General features: G+C 36.1%; 2 protein-coding genes across 5 annotated transcripts in view; one reads left to right on the forward strand and one right to left on the reverse strand.

Annotated features, from left to right (window-relative positions):
- The window catches only part of ndrg2 (NDRG family member 2), a 30,433-nt gene extending 15,047 nt beyond the window's left edge, over positions 1-15,386 (forward strand). The window contains exons 2-16 of the mRNA XM_027139262.2: positions 3,234-3,327; positions 4,315-4,356; positions 4,471-4,576; positions 5,043-5,163; positions 5,567-5,629; positions 6,828-6,888; positions 7,355-7,441; positions 7,585-7,641; positions 7,944-8,047; positions 8,133-8,171; positions 8,534-8,585; positions 9,303-9,350; positions 9,484-9,519; positions 9,641-9,692; positions 11,713-15,386. Of these exons, the coding sequence (XP_026995063.1) occupies positions 3,253-3,327; positions 4,315-4,356; positions 4,471-4,576; positions 5,043-5,163; positions 5,567-5,629; positions 6,828-6,888; positions 7,355-7,441; positions 7,585-7,641; positions 7,944-8,047; positions 8,133-8,171; positions 8,534-8,585; positions 9,303-9,350; positions 9,484-9,519; positions 9,641-9,692; positions 11,713-11,876 (1,107 nt within the window). The 5' untranslated portion in view covers positions 3,234-3,252 and the 3' untranslated portion in view covers positions 11,877-15,386. The remainder of the gene's footprint in view (positions 1-3,233; positions 3,328-4,314; positions 4,357-4,470; positions 4,577-5,042; positions 5,164-5,566; positions 5,630-6,827; positions 6,889-7,354; positions 7,442-7,584; positions 7,642-7,943; positions 8,048-8,132; positions 8,172-8,533; positions 8,586-9,302; positions 9,351-9,483; positions 9,520-9,640; positions 9,693-11,712) is intronic.
- On the reverse strand, positions 14,729-21,613 carry LOC113638246 (protein translocase subunit SecA). Of its 4 annotated transcripts, none has more exons than XM_027139258.2 (3): positions 21,247-21,613; positions 20,837-20,909; positions 14,729-20,114 (listed from the first exon to the last, which is right to left on the reverse strand). In XM_027139258.2, the coding sequence occupies exon 3, from the start codon at positions 20,028-20,030 to the stop codon at positions 16,884-16,886; it is 3,147 nt and encodes a 1,048-aa protein (XP_026995059.1). In that variant the 5' UTR covers positions 20,031-20,114; positions 20,837-20,909; positions 21,247-21,613; the 3' UTR covers positions 14,729-16,883. The 4 variants fall into 4 exon arrangements, with proteins under 4 accessions (XP_026995059.1, XP_026995062.1, XP_026995060.1 ...); XM_027139261.2 differs by having other exon boundaries at positions 14,729-20,109; positions 20,837-20,904; positions 21,247-21,612; XM_027139259.2 differs by having other exon boundaries at positions 14,729-20,109; positions 21,247-21,612.
- Between the last annotated feature and the right edge of the window lie 918 nt (positions 21,614-22,531).

The following is a 22,531-nucleotide window of genomic DNA, read 5'->3' on the forward strand; positions in this document are numbered from 1 at the left end:
TCTGTTAATTTGATCTTTCTTCTCTCTCTTTGTCACTTCCCTCATTCATTTTTTTTTCTCGTCTCTTTCTTTGCAGTGAAAGACACTTCTCTCTGTTCCGTTTAACCGATATTACACGCTCGAAAAGACACCATCTAAGACTGAGACAGAAGGAAATAAAGAGAGATTAGGAAAAGAGATTGAAGTTATCTAAAGGATTAGGTATAATGCTACTGCGTTATTGTTAGTGTGAGACGTTTTCAGCTCTGCCTGCGAAAGCACGTAGATACACACTGGCTCTGACTGGCTTCGTTGAAGCTTTCTGTATTTTGACTCGTAGGACATTGTGGTCAGTAGTCATGTATTTGCCTGTACACTGTGCTGACATTTGATCGAACAACAACAGATGGTGTTTCAAAAGAGGCCTGAGCCTGATGCGAACAGTCCTAAAGAACTTATTATTATTATTATTATTATTATTATTATTATTATTATTATTATTATTATTATTATTATTATTATTATGTGTAAGTATAGCGGGAATAACAAGCTGTGATTATATGGATGTTTGATTATCATGGATGGATGTTAGTCATTTTTGGCATTTACATTCATTCTTTAATTGTACTCTCACATTGTAGAGGAAAAACACAGCCCTTTGTGGGGATCTACATGATTTGGTCTTAAACCTATCCACCAAGTCTGGTGCCATTTACTCCAAAGCATTGCTAAGATACAGGCTTCCGTGTTTGCTGTCCTTGTCGTCAACTTCGTACTTGCTGTTGAGTCCCGTCGCAAAACCGATTTTTTTCATGGTATGAGGTCTAATTTAATGTGGCATTTCACCAGTTCACACAATATAGTGGACTTTGAAACCATCTGAATTACTGGACCTGAGGAATCATTTTTAGGATGATTCCAGAACAAATCATTCAGGGAAAGAACGATGTTTGGCCTTTTTGGTTGTGTTACAACTTAAAACTTAAGCAGAGACAACATTTAACTGTAAAATAAGCAGCATTGACCTGCTCCAAACAAATATTAGCTTGTTGTTATAACATATATACAGAAGCGTATTGCATTCACTTGAGGAAAACAAATCTACTCTGTTTTTCTGAATTAATGAGTTAATTATCTCAGAATTATGAGATCATTTTTCATTAAAAAAAAAAATTAATTGTTCTGTTTTTCTGAATTAATGAGATCCCTCAAAATCCTGCCAGGAGCTCTATTTTAGGTGGATTGCATGGAAGTAAACATGTCCCGCCTTTCAAGTTTAATCCGGTTTTATTTTACTTTGGGTTTGAGACATTGGGAGATACTGCTGTCTTTAAGTAATATAAATGGTATTGTTATTAGTGCATCAACTTTGCACAGACACCTCAAGACTTTGCGCCTGTTCAGACGAAAAGAACATCCTGATCTGCTTGATCCCTCAAAATCCTGCCAGCAGCTCTATTTTAGGTGGATTGCATGGAAGTAAACATGTCCCGCCTTTCAAGTTTAAGGGATCTCGTCAATTCAGAAAAACAGAGCAAAATGTTTTTTTCATGAAGATTATTCTCATAATTCTGAGATAATTAACTCATTAATTCAGAAAAACAGAGCAAAAAACTTTTTTTTTATGAAAAATTATCTCATAATTCTGAGATAATTAACTCGTTAATTCAGAAAAACAGAGTAGATTTTTTTCCTCAAGTGAATGCAATACACTTCTGTACAAATATGATACTATCTTGGCTATTGTTTATCGCTATAGAGCTTTATGTTTCCAAACTTTCCCTCTGTTTTTATTTTTTATTTTTATTTTTTTAAATTAATTATTGAATTTTGGATCCAACCCGTTCAATTCAGACTGTATAATAATTAATAGCTGTAGGAGCTCGTTACCAAATATAACAGATTTGGTTGTGTTTTCTACTAGTGTAAAAATAGAAAATTCTATACAGCAGTTTGAGAACTACAAACCCAGAAACTGCTGAAGGTTTTTGGCATCATGTCTTATTATTGTGCCTAAGGTAAAAAAAAGAGAGAAAAAAAGAAAAGCATTAGATATTGTACGTCTGTGGTTGGACTGATAATAATACTGTCATTCCTTATGTAGGTTAAACAAGTTTCACTCACAGTCAGTTGGCAGACATTTCATTAACAATTCTGATAAAGAGCCTCATGCTTTTTTGTTTTGTTTTTAATGAGTATTTAATGCCCACCTGATTGTTTATGGTCTGTAACTTAGACTGATGTCACAGTGTGACCTTCAGCTCCACCTGGTGGCCGCTGCCTTCGAAATTCATGGCAACGAGAGCCTGCAGTATTGCGGCTGAATATTGTTATGACGTTATTTTTCAGCATTAAGGCACTGAGCGATGTTGCAGGAATGTTGTCATTTTACAGCTTGTATGGGGAAATCACATTGTCAGCATAATCGGTTTAATATGCAGCAGATGTATATTCACCAAGCTTTGGGTTGGTTATTTATTTAGTTAGTTAGTTATTTTTGCATGCATCCTGTTTGGACGTAAAGCAACAGAGCAGGAAGGAAAAGTGGAAGGTCAGATGGGGAGAGAGAGAGAGAGAGAGAGATGGAGAGAGAGAGAGATGGAGAGGGCGGTACCATTTGTTCTGCACAGATAGAGAGACTCCCTGAGGCAACCATCATTGCAAAACACACACACACACACACACACACACACACTTTACTAAAGCCATGTCAGTCTGTTTGCGTGACACCGTTTACTCCGTTCAGAAAGTGCGTACTTACTTTCTGGTTAAAATGACATCAGCCTGCTTGGAAAGGTCACCCATTATAAATCAGCATGTTTTATTAAGTAAAAAAATAAATGATTGAGTATCTTGATTAAGGTTGTATAATGCCATGAATGCTGTCCTCATTTCACTGGGTGCCCTCTCTGGCTTAATGCTTATTAACTCTCCCCCTAAGTTCTAATTAAAAAAAAAGAAGAAGAAAGAAGCTGATTCAATACCAGTGACAGATTATGCAAGTCCCCTTGAGCATTAGGGAATTCGAAAGTGTCATGGTTTTGAAGGACCAAATGTCTCTGACGGGATATTTGTCTGGTCAAAGATCGAAAATGGTTTAATTTTAAAGAGCATAAAAAAGGTTAAGAGTTTAACTTGGGCAATCACTCATAATTAAATCTGTGTGTGTGTGTGTGTGTGTGTGTGTGTGTGTGTGTGTGTGTGTGTATGTGTGCTGTTTACTAATTGCTTTTTTCTTTTTTCTTTTTTAACAGGACATAGGGAGGACTTATAATGACGACCGAAACGCAAGAGGTTACCATTATGGAGGACAAGCCTTTACTTACGGGTCAAACCAACAGCGTGAAGGTCACTCTTTTACACACACACACACACACACACACACACACACACACACACACACACACACACACACACACACACACACACAGAGAGAAAAATAATGACATCCACTCCTCAAATCTCCAAAAATAGTACCAGTCAATGAAGCTTTACACACACGATTGTATGCTAAATATTTTGGGATCTAAATTTCTACCTATGAAAACCTTCCACTTTGTTTATTTGCAGTATTTAAATCAGGAGTTAAAAGACACAGCTATTTTAGGCCCGACGATTTTGACGTCACAGCAAATATTTCCAGGCGAGCTTTTGTTCCACGTCATCTCTTCGCGTCAAGCCGTGCTTTGCCTTTCACAGGCTCGAATGATCATGTTATCACCAATGTGTATCACATCATATGTGTGAGACGTATACAGGGTGAATGTGCAAATATATGGGAAGAGTTTTCTGGAGCCATCTGCTGGTAACTTGAAAGAATCTGTAGACTACAGTCTAGACCTGTAGAATTGCTGCAGCAGACTGATTAATTAAAAAAAATAATAAACTCTATCACTGGTAGCAATGTAAAAGGTTTGCAAGTCTCTCAAGGGAGTTAATGCTAATTAGCATGGAGTGAAAAACACTTTTCCTGGAAAATTCACTCGATCAGAAGTAATCCCAATATGAAGGAAACAACACTGTATATAGTTCCAGGACTCTAGTGTTGTGAACATGAACCAGCTTTTTCTGCAGATGTAGCTTTTTTAGTCTTTAGACTTCTGCCTATTATTATGCAATAATTAATTAATTAACTAATTAATGGATTAATTAATTAATAGATTAAGTAATTAATCGATTAATTAATTAATCGATTAATTAATTAGGCAGCTCAACAGAGCAGAAACTTGCTACAAGGCTGTTGGAGTAGTCTGGGCAGAAAGGGGAGAGTTTTCCAATTATAAATGGTTTTAAACAACACTTGATAAACTTTAATGTCCCTCTGTTGCTGTGCAGGATGCTGAGATCGCAGCCAGAATATTGTTGGATCAGGGTCAGGTAAGAAGCTGATATTTGGCAATTTATAGAGATGTTGATAGAATAATTAAAGAATACTTTAACTTTTAACTGCACATTTTTAATATTTTGTGTGTGTGTTTGTGTGTGGTTTAGGAGTACAATATCGAGACCCCACATGGTTTGATGCATGTGACGCTGTACGGCACAGGAAGTACCCGTCGTCCAGCTATACTGACTTTTCATGATGTGGGAATGGAGAGTGAGTCTCCGGTGTCTGTCTGTCTGTTTGTCTGTGTCTCTCTATCTCTTTCACTCACACACACTCATACACACATGTATGAGGTAAACCTGGAATTTTAACTTAAAAAAACAAAAACTTAACAATGAAGGCCAGCTTTTCGATTATGTGTTTTAAACTAGTGAGGAACAAAATCTTGCTTCTGTAGTATATCTTGACTTGTCTTAATCATATTACAACGCAGTGTAAATCAAAACTCCGATGCAGAGATCTGGATCGAGAGCTTGGTTTAATACGTGGAGTTTTCCATGTTCTCTCTCTCTCTCTGTTGGTCTGCATTGGTTTCCTTTTTGTTTTCCAGTTCCCTCCAGCATCCTATACATATGCTTGTAGGTGAATTGGCTATTCAAAACTGACAACTGCAGAACACTGCTAAAATTGTAAAGTGTGTGTATATTTAGTCCATCTTGCTCCATTTTTTTCTTAGGCCAGAGCTGCTTCTCTGCACTCTTTAAGTTTGAGGAGATGCAGGAGATTGTGAAGAACTTCACAGTGGTTTATTTAGACGCCCCAGGACAAGAGGAGGGAGCTGCGCCCTATCCTGCTGGGTAAACTGGGTGTGGGCTGGTGTGGGCTGGTGTGTGTGTGTGTGTGTGTGTGTGTGTGTGTGTGTGTGTGTGTGTGTGTGTGTGTGTGTGTGTGTGTGTTTGTGTTTGTTTGCATAGACTAGATGACTAATACAATCAATAACACACTCGCTCCAGTTATTTGTTTGTCCACAATTTAGAGCTATATGAACATGAAACACTGAACTCTGGCTGTGTTGTGACCATCACTGCATTAAACAGCTTATTCTATGCAGACTGATTCTTAGATGCTGCAGAGCCCAGAGCTCACAATGACCTCATTATTCAGAATACAATGACATATCATAACCTGTAACTGTTTCTGATTTCCCACCATACCCTCACGCTCCTGAATACTAATCACCACATATCGTCTCCATCCTAGGTATCATTATGTCTCCATGGATCAGCTTGCAGAAATGATCCCATCAGTCATACAGTTCTTCAAGTAAGTGAAAATATGATAATTATATGACCCTCCTTTGCTGTGTGTGGGTTTGGCATTCCAGCCACACCTCATACTTTCTCTTTTTGAATAGGAAGGATGATTGATATAATAAGAGCTCAATGACAGAACTTGCCCAGAAGGCATTTAAGGTCACATGAATATTTAAAAACAATCAAAACAGACGTTATAAATGTAAATCGGAGCTAGAAGAGTACTTTGAGTGCTGTTTGTTAAAGGTGGGGTGCACGATGATTGAAAAATGCTTCAGAAAACTGAGTCCGGCCGACTTACAAAACAAACATGTAGCCAATGAGCAGAAAGGGGCGTGTCTTGTCAATATGCGGCGGAGAGATTGTTCAGTGCGCATGTCTAACATTAGCCGAAAGCGGTTGAAACATTGACATGGCGGATACCTGCCGTTACATCCGCATCAGGTTCTAGGAGTTGAACGTCGTCTTCCGCGTGAAACGATGCTAAACCTTTCACAGTACAACACAGTACTACAAACACATTTGTATTACCATAGCATTACTCATTGAGTTCATTTTTTGATAAAAAATATCCCCTCGTCCAGCTGCAACAGCAGGTTACACCATAATAGTTGCCTGGGTTACGCATGTATGTGTGGGGCGGAGCTATCAAAACAGGGGTGACACCCATTTGGGTTAGGGGCATGTTTGTTTTGGTGATCTCTAATGTCAACATTGGCTTTCAAACATCGTGCACCCCACCTTTAATTATCACAATCTCAAATGTAATTCACTTCTTTCTCTACAAGGCACACGGCCTTCTGTTTAAGCTACAAACGCATGAGTTGCTCGCTTTTCCGTTACAAGTGACTGAAGTGACTATGCAAGTCGTATGCAAAAGTTTAGGAACCCCTGACAATATCCACGATTTTCGTTTATAAATATTTTATTTGCACCTGTCTAACTTCGTTTTGATGCATATCGCACATTTTCTGTTAATCCGACTGTATATGCAGTCGAAATTCATAAAGAGCTTTATGTCAAGGAGACGTTTGCATTGATTGAAAAGTCTGTTAACCACCGTCATCATACTAGTAGTCATTCAGTAGAAAGGAAAACAAAAGCAGATTTTATTGGATTACTTGTATTTTTATATCATGGAAACAACTGCCTTAATATAACACTTTCAGTATTTCTAACTACTCCACTGTGTGTGTCCACTGGGATAGTTTCCGTACTGTGATCGGAGTTGGAGTTGGAGCAGGAGCCTACGTCCTTTCAAAGTTCACAGTAAGTCTCTCTCTCTCTCTCTCTGTTTCTGGGTTTTTCCTCTTTAGTCACTTCTCTAGTAAAATATTTGAACCAAGAAGTGAGCTAAAAGCAGCGCAAAGTAGAGAGCAATAGTCAGATTCATGTCCTTTTAGAGGACAAAAATAACACCATAAAAAACAGTTTTAGTATTTCACACAACACTATTCATTTGGTTACAGAGACCTCACACAGTTTTACTATTATTTTATAAATATCATCTTGTTGAATCTAATTAGACCGTTTTATATATATATATAAAAAAATATTCTGATAGAAAGTAATGCCATTAGCATTGACTTTAAGGTCTCTTATTATGACACAGTGGTATTGTGTGAATTGTCTGTCTGGCATTTATTTAATTATTCATTCTCTTTCTCTCTCTCTCTCTCTCTCTCTCTCTCTCTCTCTCTCTCTCTCTCTCTCTCTCTCTCTCTCTCTCTCCCAGATTAAAAATCCAGACTCTGTGGAAGGTCTTGTTCTGATAAATATTGATCCGAACGCTCGTGGCTGGATGGACTGGGCTGCCCAAAAGGTGTGTTTTTTTTTTTTTTTCTTCTTCTAGCTTATGCTTGGTACAATAACAAACTGTGCTTTTATTTGTTATTTTTTTTAGGAGTTAAGAAAATTTTGTTTTTATTAATTTTTCTCATTTTTCCCCTCTGTGTTTCATTTCAGCTAATCACACTGACTTCTTCAGTTGCTGACCAGATCCTCGGTCACCTCTTCAGTCAGGTGTGTGTGTGTGTTTGTCTTTGTGTGGGTGTGTGTTTGTCTTTGTGTGGGTGTGTGTTTGTCTTTGTGTGCGTGTTTGTCTTTGTGTGTGTTTTTGTCTTTGTGTGTGTGTGTTTGTGTGTGTGTGGGGGTTGTGTGTGTGTTTGTGTGTGGAGGTTTGTGCGTGTGTGTGGGGGTTTGTGCACGAGTGAGTGTGTGCGAGTGCATGCGTGATAATATATTCAAATAAATATATTCAAAGGTAATAAATGGCTGTGTGTGTGTGTTTGTGCGTCTCTCTGTGTGTGCGCGCATGTGTGCAGGAGGAGACTTCGTCCAACACTGAGCTTGTTCAGGCAAACAGAGAGAGGATCTCAGCAGCCTCCAACCTGACAAACATCGACCTCTTCTGGAAGAGCTACAACAAGTACACACTCTTTATTTCTCTTCTTCTATTTCCATCTTTCTTTTTATTTTCTCTCAGTCTTACAACTTGTTTTTCTGTCTTTCAGTCGCAGGGATCTAAACATCGACCGCAACAACACTCTCAAGTGAGTTAAATAAATAATACAATAATATCATTTATATCGGGGCTATTGAATTTGTCATGGGGCCAGTTCATTAAAAGCATCTCAAATGAGTCATCAAAAGCGACTTGACTTGACTTGACGTCTGACAGGAGAGGCTGCTCGCATCCTCGTATAACCTCACGTGACTTCTACTCTGTGGCTCTTCATAACTGTAGGGTCTGACTCAACTGAACTAAATTTATTCTACAGAGGTCTTTTTCACACCAGGCTACTTGAAGGGCTGGAACAAATTACCTTGGCCGCTAATCAAATAGCCCGGATTTATAGGGTTCCGTCAAATGCATGTATATGACGTTTCCCTGTCTTTCTCTCCGTCTTGCCAGATGTCCCGTCATGCTGGTTGTAGGGGATCAGGCACCATACGAAGAAGCTGTAGTGAGTTCACGTACAATAAAAATCTAATTCAATTTCTTTTGAAAATCTTTTCTTTCTAAAGATACTGTTCATTAGATCTGTATTGTTTTGTTGCTTATACATTTGAGAAAAGGTAGATCACTTTAAGCTTAGAATTGAAGTCTATCTTTTTTTTTTAACGTATATATTCTTCAGATTGATTCTTGCAAAAACTAGTTAACTATTTCTCTTAAAGTAAATATGAAATGCTACAAAACTTACACAATGCATTAGAATTTTTTTTTACTTCACTATATATATACTTCGCTATTTTTTTTCATGTCTTGCATCCTAGTTTTATCATCACAATTTTATTACATTTTAAGGCTTCAAATGTCTATGTTCCTGGAAACTTTTTAATATCAGTATCTCAATGTTTCAGTATAACTTGAAATAACAGCTGGCTATTTTTTGAGGACATTTCTCAGTAGGCGATGTGACCGTAACTGCATACAGTCACATAAAGCCACTCGTCTATTCTTAATTTTTTTGCCTCCAGAGCTACAGTGAAATCAAACAACATTCTTATCACCAAGAATATTCTTTATGTAATCTATCAAGAGCATCTGCCTTTTCTGTCATGGAAAAAAGTGTGAAAACGGCACTAATGAGATTTAAAATTCAAATCGGTGTGCTTTTGGATAAACAATGTAAAGCCGTTCGAGAAAACAGTCACAGAGTTTGCATTTTGTCCATCAGGTGGAGTGCAACAGCAAACTGGACCCAACTACAACCTCATTCCTGAAGGTGTCATTCATTTTTACATTTTTCTCCAGTTAACCTTACACATTTCTTACTGATCTGGCAATTAAACTAATGCATTTCAAGCCTTGTTCTTAAGAATATAATATTTAAAAAATTTTCTTTGGGCTCTCTGTAGATGGCTGATGCTGGTGGGATGCCACATCTCACTCAAGTAATTCACTTTTATTTTTATTTTTATAAAACACTATTCACATCATTGACCTACCGAATCATCAAGAGAATTAGAATGCAAAGGATTTTGTTAATTTTTTTTCTTAATTATGTCTCTGCAGCCCAGCAAGTTTACTGAAGCATTCAAGTACTTCATCCAGGGAATGGGATACAGTGAGTAGTTTGCAATCACGATGATGAAATCTGTTTGACTGATAAGAAAGGTTGGATCACAGCGATGGTGAATTCTCATTTCTTATTGGTCAGAAGGGTTTAATTGAGTAGTTTTCTGAAACAGCAGATCTGACTATAGTGCCAGCTACAGGTTTATATTAATGTGCTCATTTTAATATAATATCAGATCTACAGTAAAACATCTAACTGTACTTGCATGGCCAATATGGCATGCAATTCTAGGCTAATAATAAACAAAAAAAGATTTAACCCTTGTGGACACTTTAAGATCGTTTAAGAACTCTTTTTGATGTTCCTGGCCACTAAATTAAACTTGTATAAAAATATATCAGATCAATATTTTTTTCAACCTTAGTTTTAATCAAAACTACATGAATTACATAACTATTACATAAAAACAGAAAATTATTTATTTTTAATATCAAAATAATATATATTTTTTAAAGATTACTAACAACATTGGCTTTTCAACATGCATCTTTAGTTTTTGCACATAATTAGATTTAATTTTTTTCCTCCCTCATTTATTTATTTGTTTGTTTGTTTTGCATTGACTGCCATTATAACCTTGTTTTTTCATTGCACGGCCACAACATGGGGAAAAAACATGCATTCTTGCTTGTTTATGGTTCCCTTCGCTGTTAAGAGCAACGATTTCCAATTTTTACTGTTGACCTACTGTTGACACACACGTGGACACACACCTCTGATTACTCCATAGAGTTTGATGTAAAAAAAAAAAAGAAAATTTGCACAGGCCTGTGTAATGGGGTAATGGTCAGCAGTAAAAAAAAAATCAAATTTTATCTCTTCCCAGCTGAGGGAACCAATAATAAGCAAGAATGCATGTTTGTTCATGTCATGGCCATGCAATGAAAAATGTGGTTATAATGGCAGTCAATGGGGCCACGAAAAGTAAATGAGGGACAAAAATTTAAATCTGATGCTGCAGAAAAACTAAAAATGCATAAATGCCAGTGGTGTTATTAATTTTTGATGTATTCAAAACTGTGATAAAAGCTAAAAAAAAAAAATACAGTTTATCAACTAATATTAAAAATGTAATTTTGCAAATTAGTGATGTAAATAATTAAATTGCTAATTAAAAAGGTAATTTTTTTAGAAGTTTTGATTAGAACTGAGGTTAATTAATTTTTTTTTTTTTTTCAATTTTGTGTTGCACAAATCTGTTAATCTGATATCTTTATATCAAATTAATTAAATTAAATTAATGGACATTTTTGGTCTTGAAGCATACGTAAGGGTGTAAAATTTGAAATACTCTTTCCCAAAGTTATATATAGTTTTGGGTTTGTCCCAAAAAATAATTTCTCTAGCTTTAACACAGAGACAGAATGACCATAAAAATGGAAAACTATGATACCTAATGGACAAAAACGTCCCGAAGTGTCCAGAAGGGTTGATTAACAAATTAACAAAGAAAACCTAGGAGGACCGAACTAATCTTGTTTCACAGTAGTAATGATTACAATATTAAATGGTTAAATAATGTTGTTATTTATTAAAAAAACAAACATTGGAAAACTGCTATTGAATAATAATAATAATAATAATAATAATAAGAGAACAATTCAGTATAAGCTGTTATAGGAAAATAATCAATTTGAGGTAGTAACAGTAACTCCATATGACAGCAGCCTGTTTCTTGTTTGTTAATATAATTGGTTAATTTAAGTTTCATTAGAAAATATTGTGTGAGAGTGGGTGGGCTTGGTCAGACTTTCTGTGAGAGTGGGTGGGTTTGGTCAGACTTTCTGTGAGAGTGGGTGGGTTTGGTCAGACTTTCTGTGAGAGTGGGTGGGTTTGGTCAGACTTTCTTTGGGAGTTGGAGGATTGGTCTAACTTACTGAAGAGTGGATGGGTTTAATCATACTAAACGAAGTAAGTTTAAGCAGAAAAACTGTAATATTACACATGACCTGAATGGACAACAACCTCTTCTATCTAACGTATATATTCTCTTTTACTTTTTCATTAGTGGCCTCCTCCTGCATGACACGACTGTCCCGCTCACGCACCACCTCTCTCTCTTCATCCTACTCCCTGGAGGGCTCTCGCTCACGGTCACGCACTCTCTCCCAGGGCTCCGTAGGAGGAAATATGGTCTCAAGCCCCTCCAACACAATGGAGGTGTCCTGCTGAAGAGCAAGAGAAGACAAGAGAAGCAGAGAGAGAGAGAGAGGTGGATGGATGGATAGATAAGTGGAAAGCCACTACTATTGAGAGGGTCATAGTAATCAGTCATATCCATTCATCAAAGTGTAAAGCATGAAAGGGGGGGAGAGAGAGACGGAGAGACTCCTCTTACCAAAATAAATCTCATTCTCATGCATGATTCGCTCCTCCAATACTTTATGGAAGTGAGAGATTCTTAAGGGAAGTGCGCTGAAATAAAGCAACATGGGCGGAGAGGGAGACAAAAAGAAAAAAAATCCATCTCTCCATCCCTCTGATAACTTGACATCTGTGGTGCAGGTAGGGGCCTGTAGAGAGAGACCCAAGATGTAGTGATAACCAATAGTAATACTTCTAATATAGAATAATTATTATTATCTAAAAAATAATGACAATGATGTAATTGAAAACAATTCACTTAATTACATGTTGAACAATAGAGGAAAAAAAACACAATAGCGTAGCAATACTCATCACATGTCTGTTGAATTCTTTTGGTATACTATTTGGTGTGTTTGGAGTGGGTTTTTTTAAAAACGAATTTATTTGTAATGGACATGTGGCTCTCCTATAGGGCCATGGCAACACGTGTGGGATAAATACCATGTCTTTCGGTGGCAGCCAGCTCATGTCTTCCATTTGACTTATTTGAAAACAAAAAATAAGTAGGGAAATGGTAAATATGCTAAACTGGGTGTTGGAATAAAAGATTAAGGCATTAGGATGCTCCAATCCAAAGTGCATGGTAGAAATGGTACAGATATTTTTATTTTTGGGTGATGGTGATTTGTGAGTGTACAAAGATTATGGAGATGCCTAATTGTACAAAGACAAACAGACAAAACAGTGACTTGTTAAGCTTCTACCATCTTTTTTTCCCTCTAGTTGCATTTTAAGAAGAAATAAATTACACAGTCATTTAAATATTTAGAACTCACTGCTCTCAGTGTCAACACTAACACTTCGAGTCCCAGAGAAAACAACAGTGGCCCTTATTCAGCAAAGTTGCATGAAATAAAGCTCAGAATTTGCTGCATGGTTTTACATAGGAACAAATCTGTATCTGATTCATGAAACAGTTTCATGAACGGTGATATGAATAAACAGATAAATCCACTTTTTTTCCATTTTATTTTTTTTAAAAAACATGTTCCATGCATTTGACATTTCCCAGTTTACCCTCATAATATATCACAGTTAGGGAGAAAACTGCTTTTCCAAACGTTTCTACAATTAATTATGGCAATCTGTAAAAAAAAAAAAAAGTTTTTAATTCATTTTAGAGCAGGTAAGATATAACTAATTTCAGGTTTCTTATTAAAAGCTGTGTGTATAAATAAAAGTGAGCCAAGTTTCTTCAACAAACACAAATTATTAGGTCATATAAACGAAACAGACAGAAACACAGACTACTGAGATTAATGTGAAATAAAATTATTATAATTACCTCATTTAAGTTTTTTCTTTTTCTAATTAGCCAGGACCTGTATCTCCAATGAAAAAGTTCAGCTTCTGCTCCATTACATTTGCAAGGCCAACGCTAAGCCCCTTTACTTGTATTTTCATACAAGGTTTCCATACTGTACATACGATTGGGATTATCAATAATATTTACTGCATTTATAATGCTCTTCTGAAAACCTTGGCTCATATAATTGATTATCATGTCGCTTTTCCGTATTTAAACATAAAGCAAATATTTTTCAGGTTGTAAAAAAAAAAATTCCGCTAATATTCATGCGCTATTTTCAGATGCGAGTTTCATAGTAATACGGCAAAGATGAAATCGATAAATAACGACACTACTAGCCTTGTCCATTTTGTGTGATCGGTGCAGCTTTTATGAATAAGGGCCAACATGAACATTGGAAAATAATTTGGAATTTTTGGAATTAACGATCTTACAGCGTTTGATGTACAGTTGTTAAGGTGCCAACTTTCGCAATTTATGTCTCATGAATGAATAATCACTCCAAAAAATATGATTTTTGATTTTGAGTGATGATCTGCCAGCAAATCCACTGCCACCTGTCTGTTACTACTAATACAGAATCAAATGATGATAAACTGAATCAAAACCGCTAAGCTTACAAAGATTTTGGATACGATTAGTAAGCAATCTTCAGTCTTAAAAATGACGTTGCTCAAAAATCGCAAGCCAATACAAATCAATTTTTTTTTCTGTACACAACACTTTTTTGTGTTGTACGAACCATGATAATCAGCATAACACTGCCCTAAAACACAAAATTCTAACACAATCCATTGTTGAAGTGACACAGAATCCCATCGAAAGTGTTGCTACGTGTATTTGATAGTCTAGGTTTGTGTACTTATAGTGTGCAGCCACACTAAAACTTAAGGCCTTGTTTAATGTACTGTTTTTAGCACATCCTCAACTTTTGCCTTGACGGAATTCTCCTCTTAAGGGCAATTAAAATATGTAAATAAAAAAGCAACCCTGACTTTTTGGTATTGAATATGTTCACATATTGAACACCATTGCTAGCAATGGCTTTCTGTGATGTCATCATGGTACACAACAAAAAAATAAATAAAGCACTAGCCAATAAATTAGCCACAGGATTGCTAATAACACCAAATATTACATTAAGATATTTTCTGTGTTTCAGGGTAGAGTTTGTCTTTAATCAGATTGTATGATGTCTGTTAAATGGAGGTGGTCTAAAAAATGGTTTTTAATCGTTTGCTTTCAGATTTTTTTTTTTTTAATGTAAAAGTAAATAAAGCACCTGTTACTCCCTCTTTGGCTTGTGCTGCAGATGATCAGTGATGATGTCCCACTTTTGAATTGTGAGGAAAATGTAAAAAAAAAACAAACAAAAAAAACAGTATTGAAACACAAGGGTAGAGTTTGTGTTAAGTCCTTGCTTTTGTTGAGAATAGTGTTGAAAGTTGGAGCAGAAGAACATTAGTTGCTGATATGTATAGAAATGGCACATGGTATTGTTGAGTGAATTGCTAATGGAGGAATACAGGTACAGGTGTTTGATACAGAATAAGTGCATTTGCATTGCTGGATAAATACTATACCAAAACACAGTAAAGGGAAATTTCTGATAGTTTACTCTGTGGGGATTAAAAAGGGAAAAAAAAAAAGCGGAAGCGTCAGTATTTGGGCCGGAGCTGTGAGATTGTTCTTCCACTTTATATTTTGTTTCAATTTCACTTTCTTTTCCTTCCTACCAATGATACCATTTTAATGTTCAATCCTCCCTGTTTTTTCTGTTGTATTAGGTTACTGTCTCAATGTTATAATGTCACAGGTTAGACATCAGTGTGCTAGTTCTTGTGTAACCTTTTTTTTAGCCTTAGAATGTAAAAACGGGGGAATTAACATTATTAACAAAAAAAAAAAAAAGTATAACAAAATACAATCCAAGTTTCTTGTGTGGCTAATTCTGTGTAATACTATGAACAACCGAAACAAGGTATTAATAAAAAGGAAGTAAACCATGCTGTCTTGCTTTGACTTATTTTAATACGGTTTATATTATTTTAATATGCCATGAAGAATATTCTTGCAGTAATAACAATGTAATATCGTTCTTGACAATCAGCTTTTGTATAGCACTTTTAACAAAGACAGCTTTACATGTATAAATATATATCAATGAATATATATCAAAATACCTGAGACGATATGAGGACAAAAACCTTGAGAGGAATGAGACTCAAAATCAAACCCATCCTTGTCTGGGTGACACCGGAGAATGAAATCATTACCCTTCTTTAACTGTGCAGTATATGTTCAAAAACTACAAAATCAGGAGATTCCTTTTAGTTTAAAGATGGAGAATGTCTTTCTATTCTAAAAATTCTACATTTTTTTGATGGTGGAGTGAATTAAAATTATTATTTAATTAAGCACCATTTTTGTGTTACTTGGTCTCAAATGGAACAGCTGGATCGATGTTCCTGGATGTGCATCAGGGTTGCATCAGAGCTTCCTACCCTCCCATTTTATCTGGGCTTGGGAATGGCACCGAGTTTACTCCCCACCTACCTAAAGCCTGTTTTAGACCAGGTTCACCACTTCATGGCAACAGTATTCCTTACTGGCAGTAGCCTTGTTCAGCAGGATTATGCACCCTGGCACACTGCTAACATTGTTTAGGATTGGTTTGATGAACATGCCAAATAGTTGGGTTGTTGATTGAGCTGTGGGGTGTGCTGGAAATCAGGTCTGTTCCATTTAGGCACTATGTAGCAATTTAATAGACTTCTGCTGCTAAAATCTTGCTGCCAGATACCTCATCACTAAAGTGGTTTTGTGGAGTCTGTGCCTTGATGGGTCAGAGCTGTATTGGCAGAAAAAGGGCTGATGGTGTATTGTGTAAATCAATTATTGAAACTAATGAGTTGTCCCTGTGAAAGCAGGTGTGATGTCAAAGACAGGTTTTTGACTATTTATTTTAAATAGACAAAGAGTACACTGGCTGAATTTAAAAGAGAATGAGTAACTACACAACATGTCTTTAAAAAAAATAAATAAAAAAAGATAAAGGAAGTGGTAATATAGTTATGAGGAATATGTACCCTGTTGATCCACAATTGTACAAAACTATTGTGCAAAACCTTGTGAGAGTTACTATTTTTCTATACCTTTTTGGTTAGTATTAGTAAGTCAAGACTTGTAATAACAATAAAAAAAACTTTACAATAGGATAGGTACATATAATAGGATACGGCCATATCATTGGTCACTTGATAAAGTAATAACAAAGGTGCTAGCCTGAGAAAATTTGCAGTAATGTCTGGCAGTTTGATGTAATCACGATGATTAGAAAGATGACTATAAAAAAATATTTAATAAATGTCTTGCTATATTCAGGAGTCTCTTCTTAATCAGCACTTCACTATAATTCAGTTCTTCCCTACTGGATGCCAAAAGGATTTGTGCTGAAAATTTTTCTTTGCTGTACTTTTTTGTCAAATAGTTTAGCTGAGCCTTTAACTGAATATTTTACTCAAACGCCTAAAAAAAGAGAACACATTTTGTACTGAGAAGAGGGTGTCCAGTCCCAGTGACTGGAGTTGAATTATCTCTCGGCTAAGCTCAGCAACTCCATCCATCAGTTCATTTTCTGTACTTGAGCTAATGCTAAGGGACTCAGGGAACAAGGTAGAGGACATCTTGGACAGGGCGACAACTGATCGCAGGACCTTTATAATTTCATCTGATCTTAAAAGAACAGGGTTCAACACCAGAAGTTCCACTGGGTAATCTGTTATCCGTACATCATCACCTCTACTTTCAGCAAACTGCATCACTTGTATTGCTTGCTGGATATTTATTTTGAATCGATGCTGTGCCATTAGCTTGGCATGAAATTGCTTGGTAAATGAGGTGTCAGGAAACAAACGGGGATCGTTGCTGGAGCTTTTCACAAAAACCAAAGTCAATGTCAACTTTCTCATGTAGGAGTCTACTGCCTCCTCAGCTTTCTTCAGGTCTGACAATGCCTGAGCGATATGTCCACTATTTCCTTTGGACAGAATGGACAATGCACGATTGTACAAAGCAATGGCAGGACAGCAAGAATTGTTTTCAATGGCTCTTGTGTACATCTCAATGCTGTCTGCAAAGGATCCTTTGTTGCGCAGTGTGTTGCCAAGTCTTACATAATGGTAGACCATAGTGGAAGGAGACTGTTTACAATCCAGTTTTTGCTTTGCACTTTGCAAGTCTTTCTTTAACTGCTGTCTTAATGTTTCAGTCGATTCATTCTCATTGAACTTCATCAGAAGCCACATACCCCAGCACTCATGAAGTGAAGACACAATATCTTCATGGTTGCCACCCTGAGCCTGTTTGTAAATGGTGTCCAACATTTCAAGGTACTCATAAAAGAGATCCTCCTTTTTGGTGATTTTTGGTATGTCATCTTCAAGAATACGTGACAGTCTTGTTTGCACAATAAAATCTCTAGACTGTTTTTCCATCTCCAGGTTAGTTAAGCCGCTTGGCTTTTCAGTATTTAGCAGACCTCTAAGTTCTTTCACCATGGCTTCACAATTCTTTTCATTGGGTTCTCGCCGATAAATTATGAGGGTTTCTTCAAACTTATTTCCAGTCACTGTCACAGCTAAAGTGTCTGTTAGATGCCTCAAAAGGGTAAGCAAAGTATGAGGTGAGTGTAGTGCCATCACCAGTTTCACTGACTCAGAGAAGTGAGTAGAACACATGATGAGCTGGGCAGAACCAGGGTGTCCTTCTCGTGCAGTTCGTCCAAAAGCTTGTTGCTCAACACGGATATTAAGAGGCAAGAAGGTCTGCACCACAAACAGACCCCCTGAATCATTTACATTTGGGTGGACTTTTAGGTCAGTCCCACGACCAGCTAGGTTGGTTGCAACAATGACACAACCTTCTGTGACCTTTTCACCTGTAACATTTGAATTGTCCATATTGTTATTTGTGTACAGTTTCAGTTTGTCTGTTGGAATAGCTTTTGAGAGTGCATCGTGGACAATTTGTGCTCGTTTAATAGTTTCACAGATGACCAAGACTGCTCTTGACCCTCGGTAGTCTGTGGGGTTCACTTGCTTATTAACAACCTTACAAATTGTTTCTACCCACCCATCTTCATCAGTAATTACAATGCCGTCCTTCTCGTAAAGTTTCCTTCGTTTGAATGGTGGGATTTTACATGATTTAATGCCAGGGTACAGTTTCTGCAGCAAATCAAGTTCGTTTTGTTTCCCCAAAGTTCCTGTGAGCCCATAAATCTGTTTGTAACTCCTGAATAAACTTACATTGGACTTGAAATTTGTTATAATGGACATATTCGACAGCCTGGTTTGGTGTTTCATTTCTAGGAATTGCTGAAGTCCGTTTCCCCATTTCATGTTATTTTGCACGACTCCTGTAGAGCCGAAATCTACAGGAACTACACCATTCTCATGCTGAATGTATTCATGCCCTAAAGTCATTGTTTTGGCAAGAAATGCATTTTCAATCCATATTTTTAGCCTCTCATTTATGTGCTCTAGAAAACCTGGAATGTGGATTTTGTTGCACTCTGATGTACCTGTGGAGATCTCTAAATGTGGTGGCAGTATGTCTAAATCATCCGATGCTAGTGAGGCGCGAATAAGATCTAGTGTCTTCTCTACATCCAGATCTTCAGACTGGTTGACAACAAACCAAATCTTAGCTAAGATTACATTTAAAGACTCCATCACAGGCATCTCACTGTTCAAGTAGACGATTTCTAGGCCTTTGTCCAACATGAGCGAGTCCACCTCATCTACTATGACACATTCAAACTTTCTATCAGGTCTCACATTTTCTCTTTGAAACCTGTGTCTTAACCAGTCTCCTGCAAAATCTTGAGCTGTGCCATAGACTACTTGACATGCATAACACTGCCTCAAGTCTTCAACTTTTCTTTTTTCTGTATTGTAAGTCGCAGTGATTTCCAGATATTTATAAAATGAAAGCCAGTCCTTAGCATCTCTCTCTGCAAGCACAGGGGAACTGGAGATAATGTCTACATGTTTTCTCTTCATGGCAAGATATGCAGCAAACATGGCTACTATACATGACTTTCCTTCTCCTGTGCCAACCTGGATTAACCGGCTGGAATCAGAAAGAGCCATGATGCACCAGCTCACCATCTGAGCCAGCCTTGGTTTCCATCCTTTAGCTTTTTCTACTGCTTCACATAGTGTCACTAATGTTTCCTTTAAATCTGATGGGTTTTTTGAAACAGGTGGTGATGAGGACACATATGACACAATGTTTTCAACTTTACATAAAATATTGAGATCAGTGTCTCCTTCTGTTCGAATTTCATCAAGGATTTCTTCGAGGCTTTTCTCTCTTGTTTCTTTAGCAAGGCTTTTAATTCTCTTTTCAATGACATCCACAAACTGGTTTGGTTGAATCACAGATAATAAATCTGACTTCTTGATCTTGTGAATTTCCACTTGGTAAAGTATTTTAGCCATCCATGTGTAGAAATCAGTGTTTAATTTCTTGACACCATATTCTTTCACAAGGGCAGTGAACAAATCCACAACATCGTCCTCACTCCACTGTCCATATCTGACCAAATCACGCAATCTTGATAACAATGTTTTTGTTGATGCCATGACCTGAGGTGTAAATTATACACTGTTCACAGTGCTGTTCAAGATGCAAGATGATCTTCAGAAGTCCATTTTGTTCTTCCTGTACTTAAAACAGAACATATAACCGTGTGAAATAAGAAGCACAAATCTTGTTGACGAATAATTTCTGATCTAACCTACCGTACAAGCACATATAAAGAAACAAATATTAATTATTTTAAATGATGACAAAAATAAATAATGATCACTTATGCAAAACACAAAAACATATTACATTACATTTGATCATCAGTGATATTTGTGTCAAGATCCTGAATTAACCATTAATTAATAAATTTATACTGATCATTTTAGATCAGGATTAGGATTTATTTTGTGTAAAATTACCAAAAGATCCATTGTATACAATAGGTAATTTTAAGGTTCCTATTTACTTGTTATTTTTGCAGGAACCTATCAAACCTTGTCATCATTTATAAAGGAGCAACTGGAATTCCCCAGTGTATTTACTTTTGTTTTTGGTTAATCACATTCAACAAAAGAGCCTGTATCTAAAAAAGACATGTATGTGACATCAATCTGGAGTTAAGAGTGTCATAAATAATCATATATTCTGTTAGTAACATTTGCTTAATTATGTGTTCTCCAGACATCTATATAATGTAATGCCACTGTATTTAGTCTTCAGTCAGTGTTCTTAATACAACATTTATACAAATCCAGAAAGTCGTAGATTTAATCTATGAGAAATGACAAGAAATGATATGCTCTTTGTACCGTAGGTGTAGGCTGAACTAATATTATAACAATAATCTCATTGTACTCACATCACAGGTGAAGGTAAAACATCTTCAGCTAAGACATCATCTGAGGTAATTTGGGAACTGCCAAGATCCTGTACTGTCAAAATACCAAACAAGAATAAATGGTATTTTGGTACAGTATTTACTATTATTATTATTATTATTATTATTATTATTATTATTATTATTATTATTATTATTATTATTATTATTGAGGTGATCTCGAATAGGTACCAGAATGTTTATCTGTTTTAGAGATAGATTAATTTACACTATTTATTGTTAATATAGGACTAAGATTCTTCCTGTGACATACTACCAGTTATGACATACCAACACAAAAAAAATGAAAAATAATTCACTATTATTGATTTATTGATTTATTTTATTTTTTCTCATGTTTTGTAGTATAGCGTAAACCTTGTCATACTTACCTCACAGGTAATGAAGAAGTATCGTCAGGTAAGATGACATCCAAAGTAATGTTACTAGAGCAAACAAAATGAAGTTTCTTATAAAGAGAGCTAAGGAATTCCCCGCTTCAGTTTACTTTTGCTTTCAGTTTACTTTTGCTTTCAGTTATTCACATGCACACAGTCTGAATTAGCGTATGCATAACATTAAGCAGGTTGTTTAAAAAAAAAAAAGGCCATAAAATAATAAAAATTTCTTTGTGTAGTTTTGGATACTGTTCATTTTTAGCAGTTGTTTTCCAAGACATTTTTAACATGCAGTGTCTGAGGTAGTAATGATTTTAGACCTCAGTACAATTTGAATACCAACAGACATCATGTTTAGGCAGAATATTAATCATATTCCTCAATGTGTCTTGAATCCAATTTTAATCTTGCAACATTGCAGTATTTGAATACATTCCAGCTTATTTGTTCCCCGAACAGAGAACATTACAGATCCTGGTTTGCAGTTTGTGTGAAGAACATCAAAGCCTATTGCTTCAAAAAGAGACGCCTATATTCAAAATATAACCTGTACACAAAATTCACAATCTTTTGTATAGCACTTTTAACATTTAACAAAGGAGCTTTACAGAACTTTAGATCCCTCAAGAGCAAGCCAGAGGTGACGTGGTAAATAGACTCAGTGAGATCACATGAGGAAAGAACCTTGAGTTAAAAAACATCCAAAAGGAAAACCCATCACTTTCTGACTGACATTGCATATTGGGATTATAAATCTATATACACTCAAACAATATGAAGTGTGTTAAAAGGATCTTGGGTATAAGCATATTGAAAATAAGTGTCCTAGATTGAGCACAGAACATTCTTTATGGTTATACCAACAGGTAACAGTAATAGATACATGATTACAAGTGAGATTATTCACTGCAACAAGATTTTTAACACACCTATGTGGGACCATCCACAATAAAAAAAAAATTATGAAAAACAATTAAAAAGGTCAGTCATTAAAAAAGGTATAAATTCAGTCCTATGGTTTCTCATTTTTTATTATAAACAGATGTTACTACTATTGACTTCCATATTATCCCTGACATTTTATGGCTATAGTGTGTAACATACAGTAGTGTGTTTTTGTCCCAATTTTTTCATGAGCTGAACACAAAGATCTAAGACTTTTTATATGTTCACAAAAGGCTTATTTCTCTCAAATATTGTTCACAAATCTGCAGTAAAATGTGCAGTTTTTATCACACAGCAGTTTTGAGGGAGCGTGCAATTGGCATGCCCACCAGGA

This window comes from Tachysurus fulvidraco, chromosome 7, assembly GCF_022655615.1.
Source record: "Tachysurus fulvidraco isolate hzauxx_2018 chromosome 7, HZAU_PFXX_2.0, whole genome shotgun sequence".
NCBI classification, from domain to species: Eukaryota; Metazoa; Chordata; class Actinopteri; order Siluriformes; family Bagridae; genus Tachysurus; species Tachysurus fulvidraco.

What these genes read in the sequence shown, in the direction of transcription:
- LOC113638246 (XM_027139258.2), bottom strand. Translation starts at nt 20,030, where the DNA reads ATGGCATCAACAAAAACATTGTTATCAAGATTGCGTGATTTGGTCAGA.